The 20171-nt window shown below is 45.0% G+C and overlaps 1 protein-coding gene across 4 annotated transcripts in view; it reads right to left on the reverse strand.

The window, feature by feature from the left end:
• The window catches only part of INSR (insulin receptor), a 129468-nt gene that overhangs the window by 15154 nt on the left and 94143 nt on the right, over nucleotides 1-20171 (reverse strand). The window contains exons 10-15 of one of the 4 annotated variants that reach the window (XM_033400931.2): nucleotides 17767-17968; nucleotides 15591-15626; nucleotides 10703-10977; nucleotides 8963-9102; nucleotides 4216-4375; nucleotides 856-955 (exon numbers count right to left, since the gene is read on the reverse strand). In XM_033400931.2, the coding sequence (XP_033256822.1) occupies nucleotides 856-955; nucleotides 4216-4375; nucleotides 8963-9102; nucleotides 10703-10977; nucleotides 15591-15626; nucleotides 17767-17968 (913 nt within the window). Of the gene's footprint in view, nucleotides 1-855; nucleotides 959-4215; nucleotides 4376-8962; nucleotides 9103-10702; nucleotides 10978-15590; nucleotides 15627-17766; nucleotides 17969-20171 lie in introns of all 4 variants that reach the window. The other 3 variants (XM_004277284.3, XM_033400932.2, XM_004277285.2) reach the window with 3 other exon arrangements.

The following is a 20171-nucleotide window of genomic DNA, read 5'->3' on the forward strand; positions in this document are numbered from 1 at the left end:
ATCTCTTCCCAACTCTGCGTTCAGTGACGTCATGTCTGTAGCTTGAAATTGGCCACGGTGGGAATATTCACAGCGGGTGTAAATAGGTAAATGCTACGTACCAAGACCGATTTATTGTTCTGTTGCACATCCAGGCTTGAGAAAGCGATGGCAAAAATGTCAGTAATGCGGATTAAGCTTAAATGTGTGTCATCTCTGTAGCCATGACATTGCCAATGGCACAAAAATTGAGGAAATATGCTTTCAGTATTTAAAAATTATTATCTGATTCTGCAAAAGTCATTCCTATTGTCGATGAACATATATGCCTTATTTCATTTTTATCTTGCTCTTAAATGTAAACAAAATATCAGTCAAGATTCATCTTGGAACTACAGCCGTTCTTCATTGCACTCATAGGTTGGTTATAGATACAAAGGTTCAGGGGAGAAAAAATTGACAAAAACATTTGGTGAGGATCAACTGGCTGTAGGGAATTTATGATAGCGAGTACTGTATATTGTATTATGATAATTATCTGTAAATTGCATGCTATGCATCCTTTAGATCAGTAAGATTTACAGTAAATTTATTTATTTAAAAAATATTTATTTATTTTGTTGCACTGGGTCTTAGTTGAGGCAGGCAGGCTCCTTAGTTGTGGCATGTGAACTCTTAGTTGCGGCATGCATGTGGGATCTAGTTCCCCGACCAGGGATCGAACCGGGGCCCCCTGCATTGGGAGCATGGAGTCTTAGCCACTAGTACCAGGGAAGTCCCTACAGGAAATTTAGATATAACTCTATCTACATGTAGGCATACTTTTCCCCGAGAGAGCTGGTTGTTAACCATTTACCAGAACACCTCTGTGCTCACCTCTTTCTCAGGAATAGATAAATACTCCCGATCACGACACTGAAGAGAAAGACAAAGATGAGGGGCCCGATGATAATTTTTGCAATATTTGATGGCATGTCTACTGAAATAGAATAAGAAAATATAGGTTTCACATCAAAATGTGTTCACATCAGAGGTCACACCGGAAAACACATCTACATGTCCAACGGGCCACACACACTTGTCCCCCTTCTCTAGTCCCTGAACCTCTCCTGCGGTGACCCCAGACCACTGCCCATCACCAGCTTTTCTCCCTTCACCATCGAAGGCCACCTTCACGGGCACACAACCCAAGCCATCAGGCAGGTCCACACACTCAGAAGGTTCTGCTCTCTGTTTAATGGTCTATTGTCCCTGTCTGGAAAGTCTTAATAATTTTTAAAGAAGGAGCCCTGCATTTTCACTCTGCACTGGACCCTGTAAATTAAATAGCTTATTTAAATCCCAACAGCACCTCTGGCAGATGAAAAATTCACCAGAAGTGCCCTGTGTTTGCTGGGGGTCGCGTCCCAAAAAACGAAACCGACGGAAGACATGCTATGTAGCCTTAATTCTTTTTAATTCCCACACAAGGCTGACTTGTCTATAATTACAAATGCGTCCACGTATTCAGATTCTTCCAAGCCAAGGAAGAAAGTGAGTTCTGGGAAGCCAGAGAAGGAACCTAGTCCTTCAGGTCTTTAATAATAGTAGTTTACTGAACACTTAGGAACACTCCAGGCACTGTTTGAAGTGCTTTGCCTGGGAGATCTTAATTAATCATCCCATAAGCTAAAGTGGGAGGTGCTATGATCAATGCCAGTTAACAGATTGGGAAACAGAGGCTCAGAGAGGTGAAGGGTCATGCCCAAGTCCAAGAGCTGATCCACAGTGGAGCAGGGATTTGAACTCGGGCCATCTGAGCAAGTTCTTGACCACCGTTCCATGGTGCCTTTGGTGGCCATCTCTATCCAGAGACATCTCATCCTCCTGGACCTCCCTGAATTGACAGCAAACTTCCTCCTTCCACCTCTGGTGGCTCCTGGCATGGAGAAAGCCTCCCTAAATATTTGCTGATTGAATGGGACATGAAAAATGGAAACCGTCTGGTCACGTGCCGTGGTCGGCAATGTCTCTCTTCCCCATCTTTTGGCAGGGGAAGCTGGAGGCTACCGGTTGCTCAGAACCCAACACATCTCACTGTAGAATCTGAGATCCATGCTGCCTTCCCCACCCCGTCTCTGTGTCCCAGATCCCACAGTCCTCAGATTCCAGTGGCCACCAGAACTAGGGTGTGGGAAGGGAAGCACCCAGAGCGCAAAATTGGAGAGGAACTCGTGCGCTTGGCCACGCCAGGGCAGAGTCAGCCCCTGAGGGTGAGTGCCTCTTTAAATTTTGCACCCTAGGTGCCTTGCTCGCCTCCCTGTTATTTAAGAAAGAATTTTTTAAAGTAATCTAATGTGTCGAACATTTAATTCCCCAGCTGTTTTGCTATTGTTAGTAAGCAATGCTGGATTTCCTTGAACATTTATCTTTTCTGGACATCTCTGGTCATTTCCTTAGGATGAATGTCTAGAGCCAGCACTGCTGGTTGAAATAGTAAAAGCCTTTGTAAGCTTTTTGGATACATACTATTAAAGGACTACATTTTAGGACTTGCCTACCATGAAACAGAATGTCCGTGTGTCTGCACTCTTGGACAACACTAAGTACATACTTAAAAAACAGAAACAAACAAAAACCTTGCAAATTTGATAAGTTAACAATTCTATCTCCCTTTGACTTGCTTTTCTTTCTTTTGGTGTGGTTTTGAGTGAGGCTGGACCTTTTCTTCCTTACGTATTCTATTTTTTCTATTTCTTTTTAAATAGGCTATTTATATCCTTTGCTTATTTTGCGTGAGGACATATATCTTTAACTCATAGGAGACATATATACGTACTCATTTTGTATGAAAGATATTAACTCTTTGTCGATGATGTTACAAATGTTTTTCCCACTTTGATATTTTCCTTTGAATTTTATTCATGGTGTCCCTCCAAATCCTTGAAAAATCCTGAGTCTTAGGAGTGTCTTTTTGATGATCCCCTTGGAACATACCTGAGTTTATGCTAAGACATGAGATGGTTCAGGATGGGGGCTGGTCACCAGAAAACCAAGTGTGTGATTAGAGGGGTGGGGTGGCCTCCAGACAGGGGGAGGGGCTGGAGGTGGAGTTCAATCATGTGGGCAGTGCTTCAACCAATCACATCTGTGTAGTGAAACACCAATAAAAACTCAGTTCACCAGAGCTCAGAGGAGCTTCCTGGCTGGCGTACACATCGGTATACCAGGAGGTGATGTGATGTGTCCTGATTCCATGGGGAGAAGACACAGGAGCCGCGTCCAGGACCCTCCTAGCCTCCACTCTATGTGTCTCTTCATTTGGGCGGTCCTGAATTACATCCTTTGTAATAAAGCTGTCATTGTCATATAGCATTTTCCTGAGTTCTGTGAGCCATTCTAGCAAATGATCAAATCTGATGGGGCTGTGATCACATCCAAATTTGTAGCCAGCCATTCAGAAGTGCAGGTGGCCTGGAGAACCCCCAAAACTTGCATCTGGCATCGAGGTGAGGGCAGTCTTGGTGGGAACAATGCTCTTTTTAATTTGTAGAGTCTGTGCTAACTCCAGTGGAAAGCATCAGAATCGTAGTGCTATATGTCCGGTTGGTGTCAGAACACTGACACCACCCAAGTTCCCACTCCTCCTGGTCTAGAATCTCCCTTCCTTCCAAGTGTCTGGGTTCCTACCACATGTCGGGCTGAACATCTTCCGCCCCAACTCATACATTCTTCCAGTTTCCGCCAAGATATCACCAATGCCAGGAAGCACTCCCTAACCAGCTCAGCTCTCCCCACCTGTCCTCACCCTACTGTCCACAGTGTATCCAGCTCACCCCATGGCAGCACTTCCTGCCTGCAGGCCAAGAGCACACCCAAGGCCGAGCAGATGAGTGCCCACATCCTCCCTTGGAGGGCATGGCCTATCTAAAAATAAAGATGAAGACACAAGTAACTGGAGCTAATGTGTTTATCAGATATGCCCTGTGCCAGCCACTTGACATTCGTGATGTCGTTGAAACGTCCCTTCACCTCCAGGGGTGGTCCTAGTATTATATCCATGATCAGATGGGGAAGTGCAGGCTCAGAGAGGGCATGCCTCTTGCCCTGGTCACACAGCAGCAGCCGTTGGACCCAGGAGTCAAGACAGAGCCAGAACCCACAACCTCCATGCTTCCCCAGCCATTCTTTGAAATGTTCTGCTGTGTTTAGCACCAAGTACAGACCCTACCAGTCGAACTGGCCGTGCAGACTTACAATAGTCTGTGACGTAGAAATAGGTGGCTTCCGTCCAAGAGCCATTGCCCGCCAGGGAGGTGGCCCGAACTCGCACACTGTAATTCCCGGGTGGCAGACCACGCAGCCTGCAGCCCCGCTCCAGAGCAAAATGCCTGCGGGAGACGCAGAGGTGCAGCTCCTAGAAAACAAGGATCCCACTCAGAAATGACACGGACGGAGTTAGGCACAAACGCTGCAACGGGCAAGCGACTTTGAGACTCGAGGAATTACAGAACCTTAGCTCTATGGATAAGGCACAGACAGACAGGTTATCAATGATACACGGTAACAGCCAGTCTTCCTAAACCACAGCCAAGCCTGTGGCTCAGATCACGTCATTTAATTCTTATAACCACCTCATGCTTAGCCTCATGTTAGAAACAGGAAAACTGAGGCTTGGGGTGGAGGTCTGGCAAACGTTTGCTGCAAAGGGCCAGAGAGCAAATATTTTTGGCTTCAAGGGGGCCAGACGGTCACTGTCACCGACTCAACCCGGCCATCATAGCTGAAAAGCAGGCAGAGATGGATCCTGAATCCTGAATCTATAACATCCGTGAACAACTGAACGTGGCTGTGTGCCCACAAGACACGGTGGACGCTGAAAGCTGAACTGCATAGAAATGTACACACGTCAAGAGATGCTATTCTCCTTTGGATTCTTTTCAACCATTTGAAGACGTGGAAGTGATTCTTAGCTCACGAGCTGCACAAAAACAGGTTTTACATAAATAGCTTGCCCTCCCCTGATTGGGGAGCTGAAATGATTTGTCCCAGATCTCATAGCTGGTAAGTGGCAAGGAAGCCCTTGAACCCAGAACTGTCTGTCTCCAAACCTCTCCTTGAAACCACCATGGGGTATTTTCACCAGGACTCCAGAAGGTCAGGAAAACAGGGACCCAGATCACCTAAATCACCTAAGAACCAACCGGTTACATGGGCTTAAGGACAAATTTTAAAACATCTTCCTTGCCTTTTGATTTATTTTACCACCATTAAAAGAGTTGGGATCTACTTAAATGTCTGGCAAGAAGAGAGGAGATAAGTAAAGCATACATGCCCCAGCAATAAACATGTAAAAAGAAAGAAACCCAGAGCTTATTAGGAAAGGCGTGAGGCTTACTGGGAAATACGACCACGAAACCTGCAAACGTGGGCCAAATTTTGAAAACTTTCCAAAACAGCTCCAGGCTAATAGTGCATGCAGAGAACTGGACTGGAAAATTTCAGGAAGGAGTGGAGAGAGAGAGAGAAACATAAAAACTCCCGTGCTTATCATGTGACAATAACAGCAAGAAAACAGATCGGGCTGGCGGCAGGGGTGGGGAAGTCTAGTCCAAAGGTTCTTCCAAGTAAAATGAGTCACCAAGTGGAAAGGGACAAATAAGCAAATATAGAAACGAAAGGTAGCTGCTATCTGGGATAAAGGGGAAATACATCCTACAGTGCTGGCCATGTACCTCGAGGGGTGGGGATGCAGAAGGGAGCATGTTGGAAGGAACTAGAGGCAGCTCTCTCCATAGACACCAAAAAAGCAAAACAAAAAAGAAGCAAATCTGATGAAGAGTGACAAAGCCAATTACAGAAGTTTGTGCAAACAAGAGAAAAAAAAAAAACAGCTAAAACTGCAAAAACGTACTGAAGCAAAGGATATAAGGGCACAAAAACTGAAAATCGATGCTCTTTCCAGGATGGGGGTGGTCCCTGGTACCAGGATCCCCCAAGGTGGGAAGGGAAGTGGTGAGGGGAAAAATGACTCTAATGCAAGGTTCAAGGAGAGGCAGAATCAAAAACAATGCAGCTAGAGGTGATTTTGGCTGTTAAACTAGCAAATGAGGGGGAAAAATGACCTCCCACCAAATGCTGGAGAGAATTTTGTAAAACTAGCAAAATCATATCCCAACAGCACAAACGGTATAAAAATAGTTTTTTTATATTACTTTTTACTTTACCAAAGCGATGCTAGACAATTATGGAAAATGGAGATAATCGCCCAGTTTTGCTTATAAGTTTTCTTTTTCTTTTAACGTATTGTAACCTCTCACTCCTGATTTTCCCTCTATCCCCCTGTTCCCCTAAAGAGCAAATAGGGCTCGTCTGTCTAGGATCAGGGTCCATGCAGGTCCCAGGGCTATGCAGGGCAGAGGTTATGGTGGAGATTGGTGGTGAGAATTCCTACTGGCAACACCTGGGCTCCAGGAACGAGAGAGGCAGGCCAGTGAAGGCGGCTGCGAGAAGTTAGGGTTGGGTCCAATGCCAGTAGGGTAACAACTGTCCCAGTTTACCCAGATTATCTCGGGATGCAGGACTTCAATGCTCAAACCTGGGAAATTCCAGGCAAATGGGGATGAGTTGGCCTCAGCAGCAGAGACCTGTCTCCATGGAGACAGAAGGCAGATTAGTGATTGCCAGGGGCTGGAGGAGGAGGGAGCAGGGAAGATTGGGGGTTGATGGCTAAGGAGGTGGGCTTTCTTTGCTGGGTGACGAAAATATTCTGAAATTGTGGTGATGGTTGCACAACGGTGACTGTATTAAAAATCATTGAATTGTACGTGTTAAATGGGTATATTTTATGGTACGTGAAGGTACCTCAATTAAGCTGTTATTTTAAAACCCTCATGCCTGAGCCAATCAGCACACAGCACCGTCATGGTCATACGATTGGGTGTCACGTGACCTCAGCATGGCTGGAAATGCCGGGACACAGACTCTCTCTCCCTCTAGGCTTGACACTGAGAGGATATGAAGATTGGAACCACTAAAATCACAGGACGATCAGGAGCTGCTGGGATCACGGCAAGGACCCCTTGAGGTGCAACAGATTCAAAGGAATTCTGGATCCAGCTGTGCCTGATCTCCTTCGACTGTTCAGTTATGGGAGCTAATAAGCTTCCCTTTTGTCATAAGCTACTTTGGATGGGGTGGGGGGGTGTTTCTTGGCTGCTGGTGGAAGATGAAGAATAACAGCTTGGAAGATCTGACATCCAGAGCCTGTCATCTCAACGTCTACATTATACTGGACAACGGTCACCCCCAACATCATTGTAAAGGGCTGTACATCCACGAGTTTTGTGGATATGCCATCCTCTATGTAGCCATTCTCCAATGGACAGACATCTAGTGGCCTGTACTTTTTGCTAGTGGTGAAAATCCTATGCAGAAAGCTTTACCACCACCCCAAATTTGAATTATTTCCTTAGAACAGGGATTGGGATAAGATATTAAATCAACTCTGCAATAACGGCTCCCTATGAATCATGCCTCTCTTATACACCCCTGAGGGCTCCCCTCCTATACTGATGCTGGGCTTGGCCACTGGACTCACGCTGGTGCACAGTTTTCCTTGTTTCTTTTGACAACGCTCTGCAGGACATATAAAAACAGGCCGAGGGTCAGATTTGGTCCACAGATGATAGTTTGCAGATTTCAGTTCTAAATCATCATCAAAGCTGAATATTTGGACATCAAGAGATGTGGTCCCAGGAAGGATCAACAGAGAGAGGTCCATCTGTCCTCTCTGGCTTGCGGAAGCCAAGCTCTGCCCACCTGGTTACAGGATGACTCTCCCTCAAAGTTCCAAGAAGTCGGACAGTTTTGCTACAATGTCTGTTAGGGGCTGGCAAACTAGGGTCCGCAGGCTGAATCCGGTCCACTGCTTGATTTTGTAAATAAAGTTTTATTAGCACACAACTACTCCCATTCATTGTTGTATTGTCTGTGTCTGCTTTGGAGCTCTAACAGCAGAGTTGAGCAGTTGATCCAAGACTGTATGGTTCCCAAAGCTGAAAGTATTAACTCCCTGGCCCTTTACAGAAAATGACCTCTGATCCACCTAATCACCCTTAATTACCGATGTCAGGCACCAGAGCCCAAGGATCTGGGTTTGAGTGTTGGGTGTATGACGTTGAGAAAGTCTCTTCAGCTCCCCAAATTTCCATTCTCTCAGCCATAAATGGAGACACTAGCAGATTTTTCCATAGAGGGTCATTGTGAGGTATAAATGGATCATTGCAAAGGGCTCAACTGATGGCAGGGTACACCCTCCAGGTCAAACTCAGGTAGGTAACTTGACACCTGCCTGAAGTCACCCAGTAAAGGGGAGAAATATCCTTAATCAGGTCCACGCCCCCGCAGTGCCTCTCTTGACAGGTGTAGACCCCAAGCCCTTTCTGGGGATAGAGACCTGCCCCACAGTGGTTACAGGCTTAAGAGTAGGGACCAGCGAATCCCAGCCTGCTTGCTGCCTGTTTTTGCAAATAAAGTTTTATTGGCACACAACCATACCCCTTCATTTACGTATTGTCTACACGGCAGCTTACACAATGCAAAGGCAGAGTTGAGTATTTGCATCAGACACCATCTCACCACAAAGCCAAACGTGTTTCCTATCTGGCCCTTTACAGAAAAGAATCGCCGACCCCTGGATTAGAACATCAGAGAGTCTTGGGTTTGAATCCTGACTCTATTCTGGTAAACCTTGGATGCCTCATGTTTAAATTCTGGATGCTTCAGTCAGTACCAAGCTCATCTGGGTTATTCTGAGGATTTATTGACTTCATTGGTCCCGAGAGACATATTATTTTCACATTTTGACATTTCTGACCCATCTCCCTGGAAAGTCACATATCAAGGCTTTGAGTCGTCATGACAAAGCACCTAATGAGAGAAGCACTAGAGCCAGAATTTAAGAAGAAGAAGGAGGTACATCCCCAGGCGTCACGGATCTTACCTCTTCGCCGTATCGTCGATAACTCACTTCGTACAGCACGATCAGACCGTTGGGTTCCTTGGGCTCCTGCCACATCAAGTGAACGACGTTGTTCTCGAAGATTTCGTGGGTCACGGGGCCAACAATATCATCTGCCTTGGCTGTAAGGGGCAGTGGTTAGAGGCAGGGACCCGATCCCTGGATCAAATCCCATCTCTACCACTTAGCAGCTGAGTGACCTTAAACTGGGTACGTAACTTTCTTGTGTTCCATTTCCCATATTGGAGAATGGACATCTAGAGCTCGTCTCATGGGATTCTCTACATATTTACGTCTGTCTGTCTATCAATCGATTGATCTATGTCACATCCTGTTGAAATGGAGCAGGGGCCCTATGGTCTGTGTCCCCCATGTCCTCCGCCTGCCTTTTGTCTGTGGAAAAACTGTAGCCAAAGAATAAGTTCAATCAGAGAAAGGAGAAAATGCAGAAACAAAGGAAAACCGTCAAAGGAGACCAAATAATAATAATTTAGTCATTAAGCAAAGTCAGGGACCTTGAGTTCCTTCTCAAGGGCTATAGATAATATTCTGAGCCCTATCCTGTGAGCTGTCTTATAGATACTGAAACCCTCGCCAGGTGGACACGTTAACTACATGATGACCAGACTGTACCCATGACATAAACCGCCACAATTCCAAGAATTGGCCTCAAAGTAATGGAAGCAAACCAACCCTGGAACTAAAGACTAATCATACTTAAAACAATCAAGATGACGCTGGTCAGACCACTGATGACCAATTTCAAGATGACTGTCAGAGCTGACTGTGCTGTTTCTGCATGTAGCCCCCTCCTTCCGTCTAGAAAAGCTCTTGCCTACTGACTGTCGTTGGGAGGGAGTTGGCCTTTGGACAAGTGTCCGCCCTCCCCTCACCCCCCAGTTGCCACCATCCAAAATAAAGCAAATTTTCCTTTCCACCAACCTTGCCCCTTTATTGGCTTTTGAGCAGGAAGCAGCCGGACCCCACTTTCAGTTACACTGTTGGTTCTGTTTCTCTGGAGAACCCTAATACACTGTATAAGTATTCCTTAATTTTACTTTCTTTTTCTTACGGCTCGTGTGTACTTTCTAAAGTTTATATAATGGCTATGATGACTCATATAATTACAAAATAATATAGGTTAACATGGATGGACCTTGAGGGCATTATGTTAAGGGAAAAAAGCCAGACAGAGAAAGACTCATAGTGTATGATCTAACTTATATGTGGATGATAAAAAAGCTGAACTCATAGAAACAGAGAGTAGAATGGTGGTTCCCAGGGGCGGGGGGGTGAGGGAAACGGGGGGATGTTGGTCAAAGGGTACAAACTTCCACTGATAAGCTGAATAAGTTCTGAGGATCTAATGTACAGCATGGTGGTTATAGTTAACAATACTCTGTTGTATACTTGAAAGCTGCTAAGAGAGTAGATCTTAAATGTTCTCACCACAGAAAAGAAATGGTACTTATGTGCCCTGACGGAGATGTTAGCTAACGCTACTGCGAGAATGCTTTTGCAATATGTAAGTGTAGCAAACCGACACATTGTACGCCTTAAATTTACACAATGTTATACATCAAGTACATCTCAATAAAGCTGGGGGAAAATGAAAAATGATGGAGGCGAATAAGTTAAAATCACATATACGCTGCCTAGAGGGTGGAAGGCTTTTCCTTGGTCAGCCTGGGGCTCTTGGCCCCACGATGTGACCTGACCCACCTTCGGGCATGGTCCTGGCACTGACGTATGCAGCCACGCTGCACCTCTCCTCGGGGGAATCCTGGTTGCAAGCCTGCAGCTCAATGCGATAGCCAGTAAAGTGACGCAGGCCAGAGATGACCAGAGACTCCTTGTTCACCACTTTCTCGAATGGTCTGTGCTCCTCTGAGCTCGTAGGTGCGCTGGTTGAGGACGTATTGGGGAATCCTGGAATGGTGGGCACGGCCGCTGTCATATTCCCCACATCACCGAGGGCCCTGCGTTTCCTCGACGGCCTGTCACGACAGTAGGACACACCCGGTCAGGCAATCACCATCTTTTAAAAAACGTTGCCGGAGAATAAAAGGCTTAAAACCAAAGACTGCGGGTGCAGTGAGATTCCAGGGGGAGTGTGGATTACAATGTTAATTTCCAGGAATTACAACCCAGAGCAGTTATCAGGATGCCCTCATAGGCATCATGTCGGGCAGGTGCACCCCAAGAGGGGAGTAGGGGGGGAAAGGGCTCCAGGACCATCCGTAGGAGACACACCAATATTCCCCTCAACATGCTTGATTTCAGATTCTCATTTTGCAGGTTAATAGCCCAGCCAGGGTCAGTGTTAAGATGCCGAAAGCGTGTAAGTGTCTAGCTTTTCAGGAAGCCCTGGCAAATGGTCCAAGCTACTTGACAACATCACCAGTTTCATCAGGAGAAATGCTTCTGGTCCTATGACCCTTTAGGACACCTGCATACTCTAAGTGATTATACTTCAGTTCTTGGGAAAAGAATCTTATCACTCAGGTTGCTAACGGTAACTCAAAAAATGTCTGCGATTGGCACATTTTCCCCCTTAAAAAGATAGATGAGGAAAAATGTTAATAGCCTAAAAAATATATAAATCCAAAAAAACGGTATCAAGAAAGTTTGAATTTACTCATTATTCTGCTGGCCACTGTGTCCTTTGGGCAATTTTTTTATTATGTGTGGGTATGATGGGGACCAAGCTAGTTTTATAATCCACTTTGCTCACTTGTATTAGAAGCATTCTCAGATATTTCCCTGAAAACATAATGTTTGAAGTAGGACAGAATTTACATTTTTGCTTTTTCAATGTAAACGTTTTCCCTCCTCGTTATGAAAGTACCACGTGCTCATTGCAGAAAACCTGGAAAACTGTAGAATATTCCATTTCATACGTGAGCCATAATTTACTTAGTCATCTTCTTATTTTTTAATGTAAGCATATTCTTAATTTTTTATTATTATAAATATTAATTTGATCAGCATCTGATTGTCTTATTAGTTCCTAGAAGTAGATTCTGAGAAGAGCAATCAGTAGGTTATGCCTCTTTACACGTATGGCTAAACTTCTATCCTCCAGACCCTTTGTACTGACTGTGGTCTCACCAGTAACGCATGAAACTACACATCAGGATAATCTCGGCAACGTTGAGGGTTAAAAGGAGTTTTTGTTTTGTTTTGATTTCTCTTTTTCAGATTTTCAACCTCAGGAAAGAAGTTTTTTAAGCATTACTCTACTGCTTTATTTGCACCTCTGTGTCCTGCTGAATGTAAAGTCTTCTGTCCTTCATTGATTCTTTTGTGTTTCACTAAGGATTTGTCCACCCTTTGCCCATCCTTTCTATGAAGTTCTAGGGCCTTCCTCATTCCTATTCCTGAGCTGTTCATTCACAAAGGACATTAATCCTTTATCGATTCACCCTGGCTTGCTGTGTGCCAGTGAGTTTTCTTGAAATGATTTGAAAGAATCTTTCACATTTATCTATGTAAGTTTATATCTCAGCAATTTAAATAATTTTTTTTCCTTTACAGCTAATTTTAGATGGGATTACTAAGGTTTTAGGGCAATCATGAAAGGGACCTTTCCCCTGATTTATGTTTTAATTGTTGCTAGTATATCTACTGCATTTTTGTTTCTTTCTATTGTACCTACTTTCCCAAACTCTCATTCTAAGAGTCTCAGGGTTGATTTTCTTAGGTTTTCAAGGAACATACTTGAAAAAGGGTCAGCAAACTTTTCCCATACGTGCTAGATAGTAAATATTTAGGGTTTTGCGGGACATGTGACTTTTGTCACAACTATTCAACTTCCAATGGCTTTCAAGCCATGGCAGCTTGAAAACAGCCATTGACACAATGTAGACAAATGGGCGTGGCTACATTCCGATAAAACTCATTGACAAAACCAGGTAGTCTGCTTACCCTTGCACTAAAATACCTGAAAATATCAATGACTTTATTTCCCACAATCCATTCCTTACAATTCTAATTTCTGTAACACTGCATTGGCTAGATACCCAGAGAAATGTTCCTTAGTAATGATGAGATTGGCTTCCTTCCAAAGCTAACAGGAATAGTTTTAAGAAAGATGTTAGCTCAGCTGTCGGTTTCATCTAGGTAATATTTATCTTGTTGCAGAAGTTTTCTATTCCTAGTTTTATAAAAGGCCTCTCCCCCTCCCTTTCTCTAAATTAATAATTTTTAATAAATGTTATTGAATGAGATAATTGTGATTTTCCTCACTGCACCTCTTAATGAATTAGATTCTATTAGCAGAATGCCTGATCTTGAACCATCCTTGCATTGTGAGATAAATGATATTGCCAGCACAGTGTTTTATTTAGGACATGTGGATCTAAAATCCCATATTAGCTGGTTCTGGGTTTTCTTTCAACATAGCATCTTTGTCAGGTTCTGCTAAGGGGTTCTATGTTAGTTTTATCAAATGAACTGGGAAGATTTTCCATAGATTTCTATGCTCTGGAAAAGTTTCTGTATTACAGAAAATAGTTGCTCTTTGAGAGTGTGAAAGAACTCAACTAGGAAACTCCCCAAGCCTGAGGTCTTGTTTTTTTTTTTGAAGAAATTAATTGACACTTTTTTTTAAAGTCTTTTCCCAAGGTTATTAGGATATCTTTCTGCTGCTTCTTGCATTAGCTTGGACAAGTTAAAATTTCTCAACTCTGAAAGTTTCAAATCTAATAGCTCATGATTATCCATAGACTGCAACATAGTAAAATCTTTGTCAGACTTCAGTTTTACATCACCTTCTTCTAGTTATTTGTGGGTATCTCCCTTTGATTACATTTACCACAAGTTAAGCTATATTGATTTTCCCCTCCCTTCCTAATACATTATATCTTACATTTTAAAGCTTTTTCTTAATTTACCATTTAAGTCTACTAATTTGCAACAAAGTCCAGCTTTGGCAATATTCTACACGTGAAGGTATGTGACGTTCACGTCTCCGTTATTTTCCAAACGGTTTTTAATGAAAGTTTCCATTTCGACTTTCACCCAACAGAAGTCTAAGTGATCCACTTTTAATCACCAGGAAGTAGAGTTTTCTGTTCAATCTTTTGAAGTTTACCTTTAGTTTTTATCGCGCTGTAGTCAGAAATCAAACCCTACTTCGGGAGTACTCACTAAGATTTTCTTTGTGGTCTTTTTTGTGTGAAAAGACCAATGACATTCTTGAATGGAAACCAAAGCTATTAAACCAAAGATGCACGCATATTAGCAAGGTTCAGAACATTTCTGTGCAAGCACAGATGGGTCTTCCAAATAGGACAGAGACACTGGGGTCTCGTGAATAACCACTGAGAAGTTGATATCTGAACAAAGGGAAACATAAATGGCCTCAAACAGGCTAACTATGCATACACCAGAAGGATTATGCCCAAAAAGACCACGTGGTCATGAAAGACACCCCCATGACAAAGCATCAACTGACTTCTCTCTCTCCCTACATACACAGCACTTTATTATCCCACAGTCTCACAGTAGACCAGTGGTTCCCAACCAGGAGTGACTCTGCTCATGGTCCTACCACCGAGGGGACATTTGGCCTGTCTGGAGACAGCTTTGGTCGTCACTATTTGGGGTATGGTGTGACACTGGCTTCAAAGCGGTAGAGACCAAGGCTACAGCGCATGATTCTACAATACACAGGGCAGTCCCCACAACTGAGAACGATCTGGCCCCAAATGTCAAAAGGTCTGACATTGATAAACTCTCGTCTGGATCAAGGCCTCAAATTTCTAGACCTTTCTTTACTACAGGTTATATTCCTAATGACCACTAGAGGGCAGATCGGGACCGCACACGGCCTAAAAATAAATAAATAAACCCTCTGCTGGAAGAATAAAGTCCCTCCGCATGGCCCCTACCCTGTCTTTCCAGTCTCTCCTGTTCTTCCCAAGAGTCCAGGATTCTTTCCACCGACTTGCCTTTCCCCAAGTTCCCTCTGCCTGTACTCTCCTCCAGGACACGCCCCCTGCTTAATTCTTTTTTTTTCTTTTCTTTCTTTTTTCTTTCTTTTTTTTTAATATTGAAGCGTAGTTGATTCTTTAAAACACACGTCAAAGGCAAGCACCCTTGACTATCCTCAGCAGAATTGAGGGACTCGGCACACCTGTGCTCACTCACACCTGTCATCCCGCACTTGTCACCCCCAATAAAAATGTTCCGCTCCCGGATCAGCCTTCCCCACTACCTGCCGCTAAGTGGTTTCGACTCTGGGCGCCGGGCACAGTTCTGCAGCTAGATAAATTAATGTGTAGTTAGTAAATGCATGGAGGAAAAAATGGGCGGCACCTAGGAGGTGCCCAGAAAGTACGCCCTCGATTCTATGTTTTAGTAAGAGTGTGTTAGTTAGGATTTTTCCCCCCACATTCACGCCCAGATCCCATTTCAGGGTGAAGGCACTTAACGTGTGAATTTGTGAAGCGCCTGGTCGCGGCAGAGCAGAGCGGTGCATGCATCAAACCACAGAAGCCCCCTGGGGTCTCAAAGGGGCCCAACATGCTTCCTGACCCGTTGGCCCACTGGCCCCGCGCTGTGCAGCCACCACGGGCCACGCCTACGTCCCACAGGTGAGTCGTACCTAGTGTCCTCGGCAACAGGGCCTGAAGAGGATTTTCTGTGAAAACAAAACCAGCCGCTTTGAGGACAGCCCTGGACCATGGACCACTTGTTCCCATCACTTGAACCACACCTTCCCCAGCAGATGCGGAGAACACAGCCAGGGGCTGGGGGGCAGGGGGGAAGCAGAGAAAACACCCCGCAGAGACCTGGTCATCTGGGGTTCCCATGGGATGTCAAACTTAACACCACTTTTAAACCTCACAACTGACTCAGCCATTATCCTAAAGTCAGTGTTTTAACAGGTAAAACAGTAACTACCTCCAGGCCTGGGCTGTGTCATTTAGTGGTCTTTTGGACTCAGGGTCAGATAAGAATGCAAGAAAGAGAAAAGAAGAAATGTTATATATTGATGGTTCTGGGGAAACCTCTCCCAGGAGCATTGCTGGGTCTTTGAAGAGACGCATTTTAGAATCTTGTTTTATCCTGATGTAAATGTGGGAGTGGGGGGGTGTCGATATACTTTGGAAATGACCAATTGTATTGGACATTTCTGAGTAGCCTGGTGAAGTCCATGGCGGGAGGGGGAGGTCAAGTGTGGAGAGGGAGGGGCAGCTGAAAGCCCTCAGCACACATTTGATTAAAAACCTGGGCAGGGCTTCCCTGGTGGCGCAGTGGTTGGGAGTCCGCCTGCCGATGCAGGGGGCGCGGGTTCGTGCCCCGGTCCGGGAGGGTCCCACGTGCCGCGGAGCGGCTGGGCCCGTGAGCCATGGCTGCTGAGCCTGCGCGTCCGGAGCCTGTGCTCCGCGGCCGGAGAGCGGCCCGCGTACCACGAACAAACAAACAAAAAACCCTGGGCAGAGTCATTCATAAGCAAAAAACAAACAAAACCACAGGCTTTGGACCCCTAAAAAGGAGATGGCAAGTGCTTCAGTGGGTTACTGTAAAAATTCATGAACTCATAAGATGCAGTGCTACTGCCATCTAGTGGGTGGAGGCCAGGGACGCTGCTCAACATCCTACAAAGCACAGGACGGTCCCACCCCAGAGAATGATCTGACTCCAAACGTCAATAGCGCCAAGGTTGAGAATCCCCGTATCACTCGTATAATCTCACAATCCTAAAAAGCAGGAACCACTTTTCTCTCCACTCCTCAGATGAATAAACTGAGGAACCGAGAGAGGTAAACTAACCCGCGACCCACAGAAATTTGCGCTCTACCTAAGTGTCTCTGCTTGCAGGAAAGGTAAAGAAGTATGAAAAAAACAGAATCATTTTTAAGGCAAGCCCTCTCTGTAGATCAGATGTACATCAGCAAGCAAGCCCCTTCACTCACTAAAGGAAAAATATTTAAATAGGAGAAGCTCCGGAGTTTTTAAGAGGTCATGGAAAGTTCTGGAAGGGTAAGAAGGTGACATAGATTTTAAAAAGAGAATGCACTGAGCTTGAGACTCATCCACAAATCAAGCATGGGGCCAGGCAGGCACTTCTCGGTCATCTAATCTAATAACTGAATCTATCGATTATTGATTATTATCTATAATCATCTATTAGATAATAATCAATTGTTGGTAATCTAATGGAGATCGTTTCAGAACTCAGAATGAGGCCAGAGGCTGGGGTAAAGAGTTCATGAGACATCGGAAAGAAATGTCTTCAGGGACTTCCCTGGCAGTCCAGTGGTAAAGAATCCGCTTTACAATGCAGGGGACACGGGTTCGATCCCTAGTCAGGGAACTAAGATCCCACATGCCATGGGCGCACAACTAAGCCCGTGCGCCACAACTACTGAGCTCACGCGCCTCAACTAGAGATCCCGCTTGCCACAAACTACAGAGCCCACGTGCTCTGGACCCCGTGCACCATAACTGCAGAGCCCACACGCCCTGGAGCCTGCATGCTACAACTACAGAGAAGCCCACATGCCTCAACAAAGATCCCATGTGCTGCAACTAAGACCCAACGCAGCCAAAAATAAATGAAAGAAAGCAAAGGTTGAGTTTTTTGAAAACACCCCCCCCACCACCTTTTTTGGCGATTATTCACTCTTCCTGGTACGGTAGTTGTTGAAATCGCAAGATCTCTCCCTCCCTCCAGGGAAGTGGCTCAGCGTGGACTCTGCCCACTCTCTGCATCTGCACTTCATCTTGTTCCCTAAATAAGGACCCCAGACCCCAAGCCAATGACAAATGCTGACCTGGGGATGAAAACGACATTGTGCAGGTAATCTTCGAATGTTTTCCTGAATGAGGACTCCTCCAACTCCTTGAGGATCTGAGAGTCGGTCTTCGGGCAGGAACAGCATTCACCGGCAGACTCTTCGTACTCACTCTGATTGTGCTTCTGGGACCCCTCAGACTCGAACGGTGGAGACCAGGTCCGGGAGGGCAGCTTCAACCCTGGAGAAAGCCAGAGCGGGGCTCAAGTTCCACCCCACTACACACATACATACACGCAGAGCAAAGGGGGCCTTCTCAGAGCTGCTGGGCACAGGGGACAGAGCTCGGGGCCAGGGTCTTTGTTCAAGGTCTACTGGGAAAAATAAGATCTCTCACTGGTGGGTCCTGACAACTGAGAAGGCACCTGTGGATGTGCAGCAGGAAAATGTCAGACACCACAACCCCACAGGGCTAGATGCTGAAGGTGACGAGGTATGTCCCTGCCCTCACAGAACCTTCATTCCAGTGGACGAGGGACGTGGGGGTGGGAGGAATACACAATAAACTAATAAATACATATGCCATGGGTCCGATGGTGGGGTGAAAGGACAGAGGGTGTCTTGGGGGGGGATGTCTCTGAGAAAGTGACCACTAAGCAGTCCCCAAGGAAGTAAAAGAATGAGCCATGCACATATCTTGGTGTAAAGCAATTCAGACAGCAAAGAGTGAGTGCAAAGGCCCTGAGGTAGGAATTTCCTTGGCATGTCAGAAGACGCCAAGGACCCAGTGTAGCTGGAAGGGGATAAGGGAGAGAATGATGGGAGGTGGCATTAGAAAAGGACTGGGGACCAAGTCACAGTTGAATGAATGAATCCTCAATCAACCAGGTAACTATAAAGGGATAAGAGGACAGAGCAGAATTCCAATGGAATTCTAAGGGGTCAGACTTACAGACCCAGTGTTTATACTGAGCAACCAAACTTTGCAGCACAAATGAAAGAATCTACAATCCATTCAGGAAAACGGAAGTCAGAGCAGAGCAGTGGTTCTCACCAGGGCAGGGGTGATTCAGCACTGCCCCCCACCCCCCTCTGCAGGACAACGGGCTTGGTCTGGTGACATTTTGGTGTTCACCAGGGATGCCGCTCAACATCTTACCTGACACAAGACAGCCCCCACCTCAAAGAATTATCTGGCCCCGAATGTCAACAGTGATGGATGAAAGACATGAAATTGGGGGAAGAACTTTTTCCAAGAAGCACAGAAAAGAGAATTTTTTAAAAAGGGAAAAAAGAACAACTGCTCAAGGTCATGCTCTTAAAAATACCACACTGTTTTTTTAAGTACCACAGCTGGTGTGTCTTGACCCCTGAGGTCCAGTCCCGGGGATGCCTGCTGCCTGTCACTTCTGGTACAACCTGGAGGATGCAGGTTACTCCTTAAGGGCAGAAAGCATGGCCCTGACCCTGGGTGCCTACTCGTGTCTATTGAGCAAGGGAAATTCCATCTCTTCCTCTCCCTTTCAATGGCTCTGCTAGACAATGAGTTCAAAGTATCTTCCTGTGAATGGTGAGTACCCACTCGGAAGCTTTGCAAAATCCTTAAAAAATACTTCTTCTTAATGTTTATTAATAGACATGGAATAACTTGTGTGGGTTAGCTGTTAGAGGGGCTATTGATGGCATTATGGATAAAAAAAAAAAAAACCTTCAGATTTCCTTAGTAAAAGGTTGGGGTGGGGTCCTGATCTTTTTCTGGGGAGGAAGGGACTTTTGATCAGGCATGGACATAGCTCCTGACACCCGTCACCCCTTCTGCATGACACTTGGTGCCCCACGGATTTTCTGTGACTATATAGTGAGGTATCTAGGACAGTCAAATGCATAGAGACAAAGTAGAAAGGCGGGCACCAGGGGATGGGGGAGGGGGTGGGGAGTCAGTGTTTAATGGGGACAAAGTTTGCAGTTTGGGAAAACAAGAAAGTTCTGGAGATGGACGCTGGGGACGGTTGCACAAGAGTGTGAATGTATTTAATGCCGCTGAACTGTATACTTAAAAGTAGTTCAAATGGTAAATTTTATGTTATATATATTCCACAATAAAAAGCCATATAGTTGATAAGACTGTACTGTATAAATGAAATAAACAATTCGATATCAGAGGAGAAGCTAAAAGTTCTCACCAAAAAAAGAGATAAATATGTCAGGTGATAGATGTATTAATTAACTAGATGGGAAGAATCCTTTCAAAATCTGTATGTATATAAAATCATCGCAATTTACACTTTAAATATCTTGCCATTTACTTATCAAGTACACCTCAATAAAGCTGGAAAAAAAACCACTTGTGATACTAAAGGAAGCTACTACTAGGCACGGTTAGTAAATTATCGATCTTGCGTGTGTTAGAAAGCTTATTAATTTGTGTGTGTATTTGGGTTTTT

The sequence above is a fragment of the Orcinus orca genome, chromosome 3, assembly GCF_937001465.1.
Source record: "Orcinus orca chromosome 3, mOrcOrc1.1, whole genome shotgun sequence".
In the NCBI taxonomy this organism is placed as follows: Eukaryota; Metazoa; Chordata; class Mammalia; order Artiodactyla; family Delphinidae; genus Orcinus; species Orcinus orca.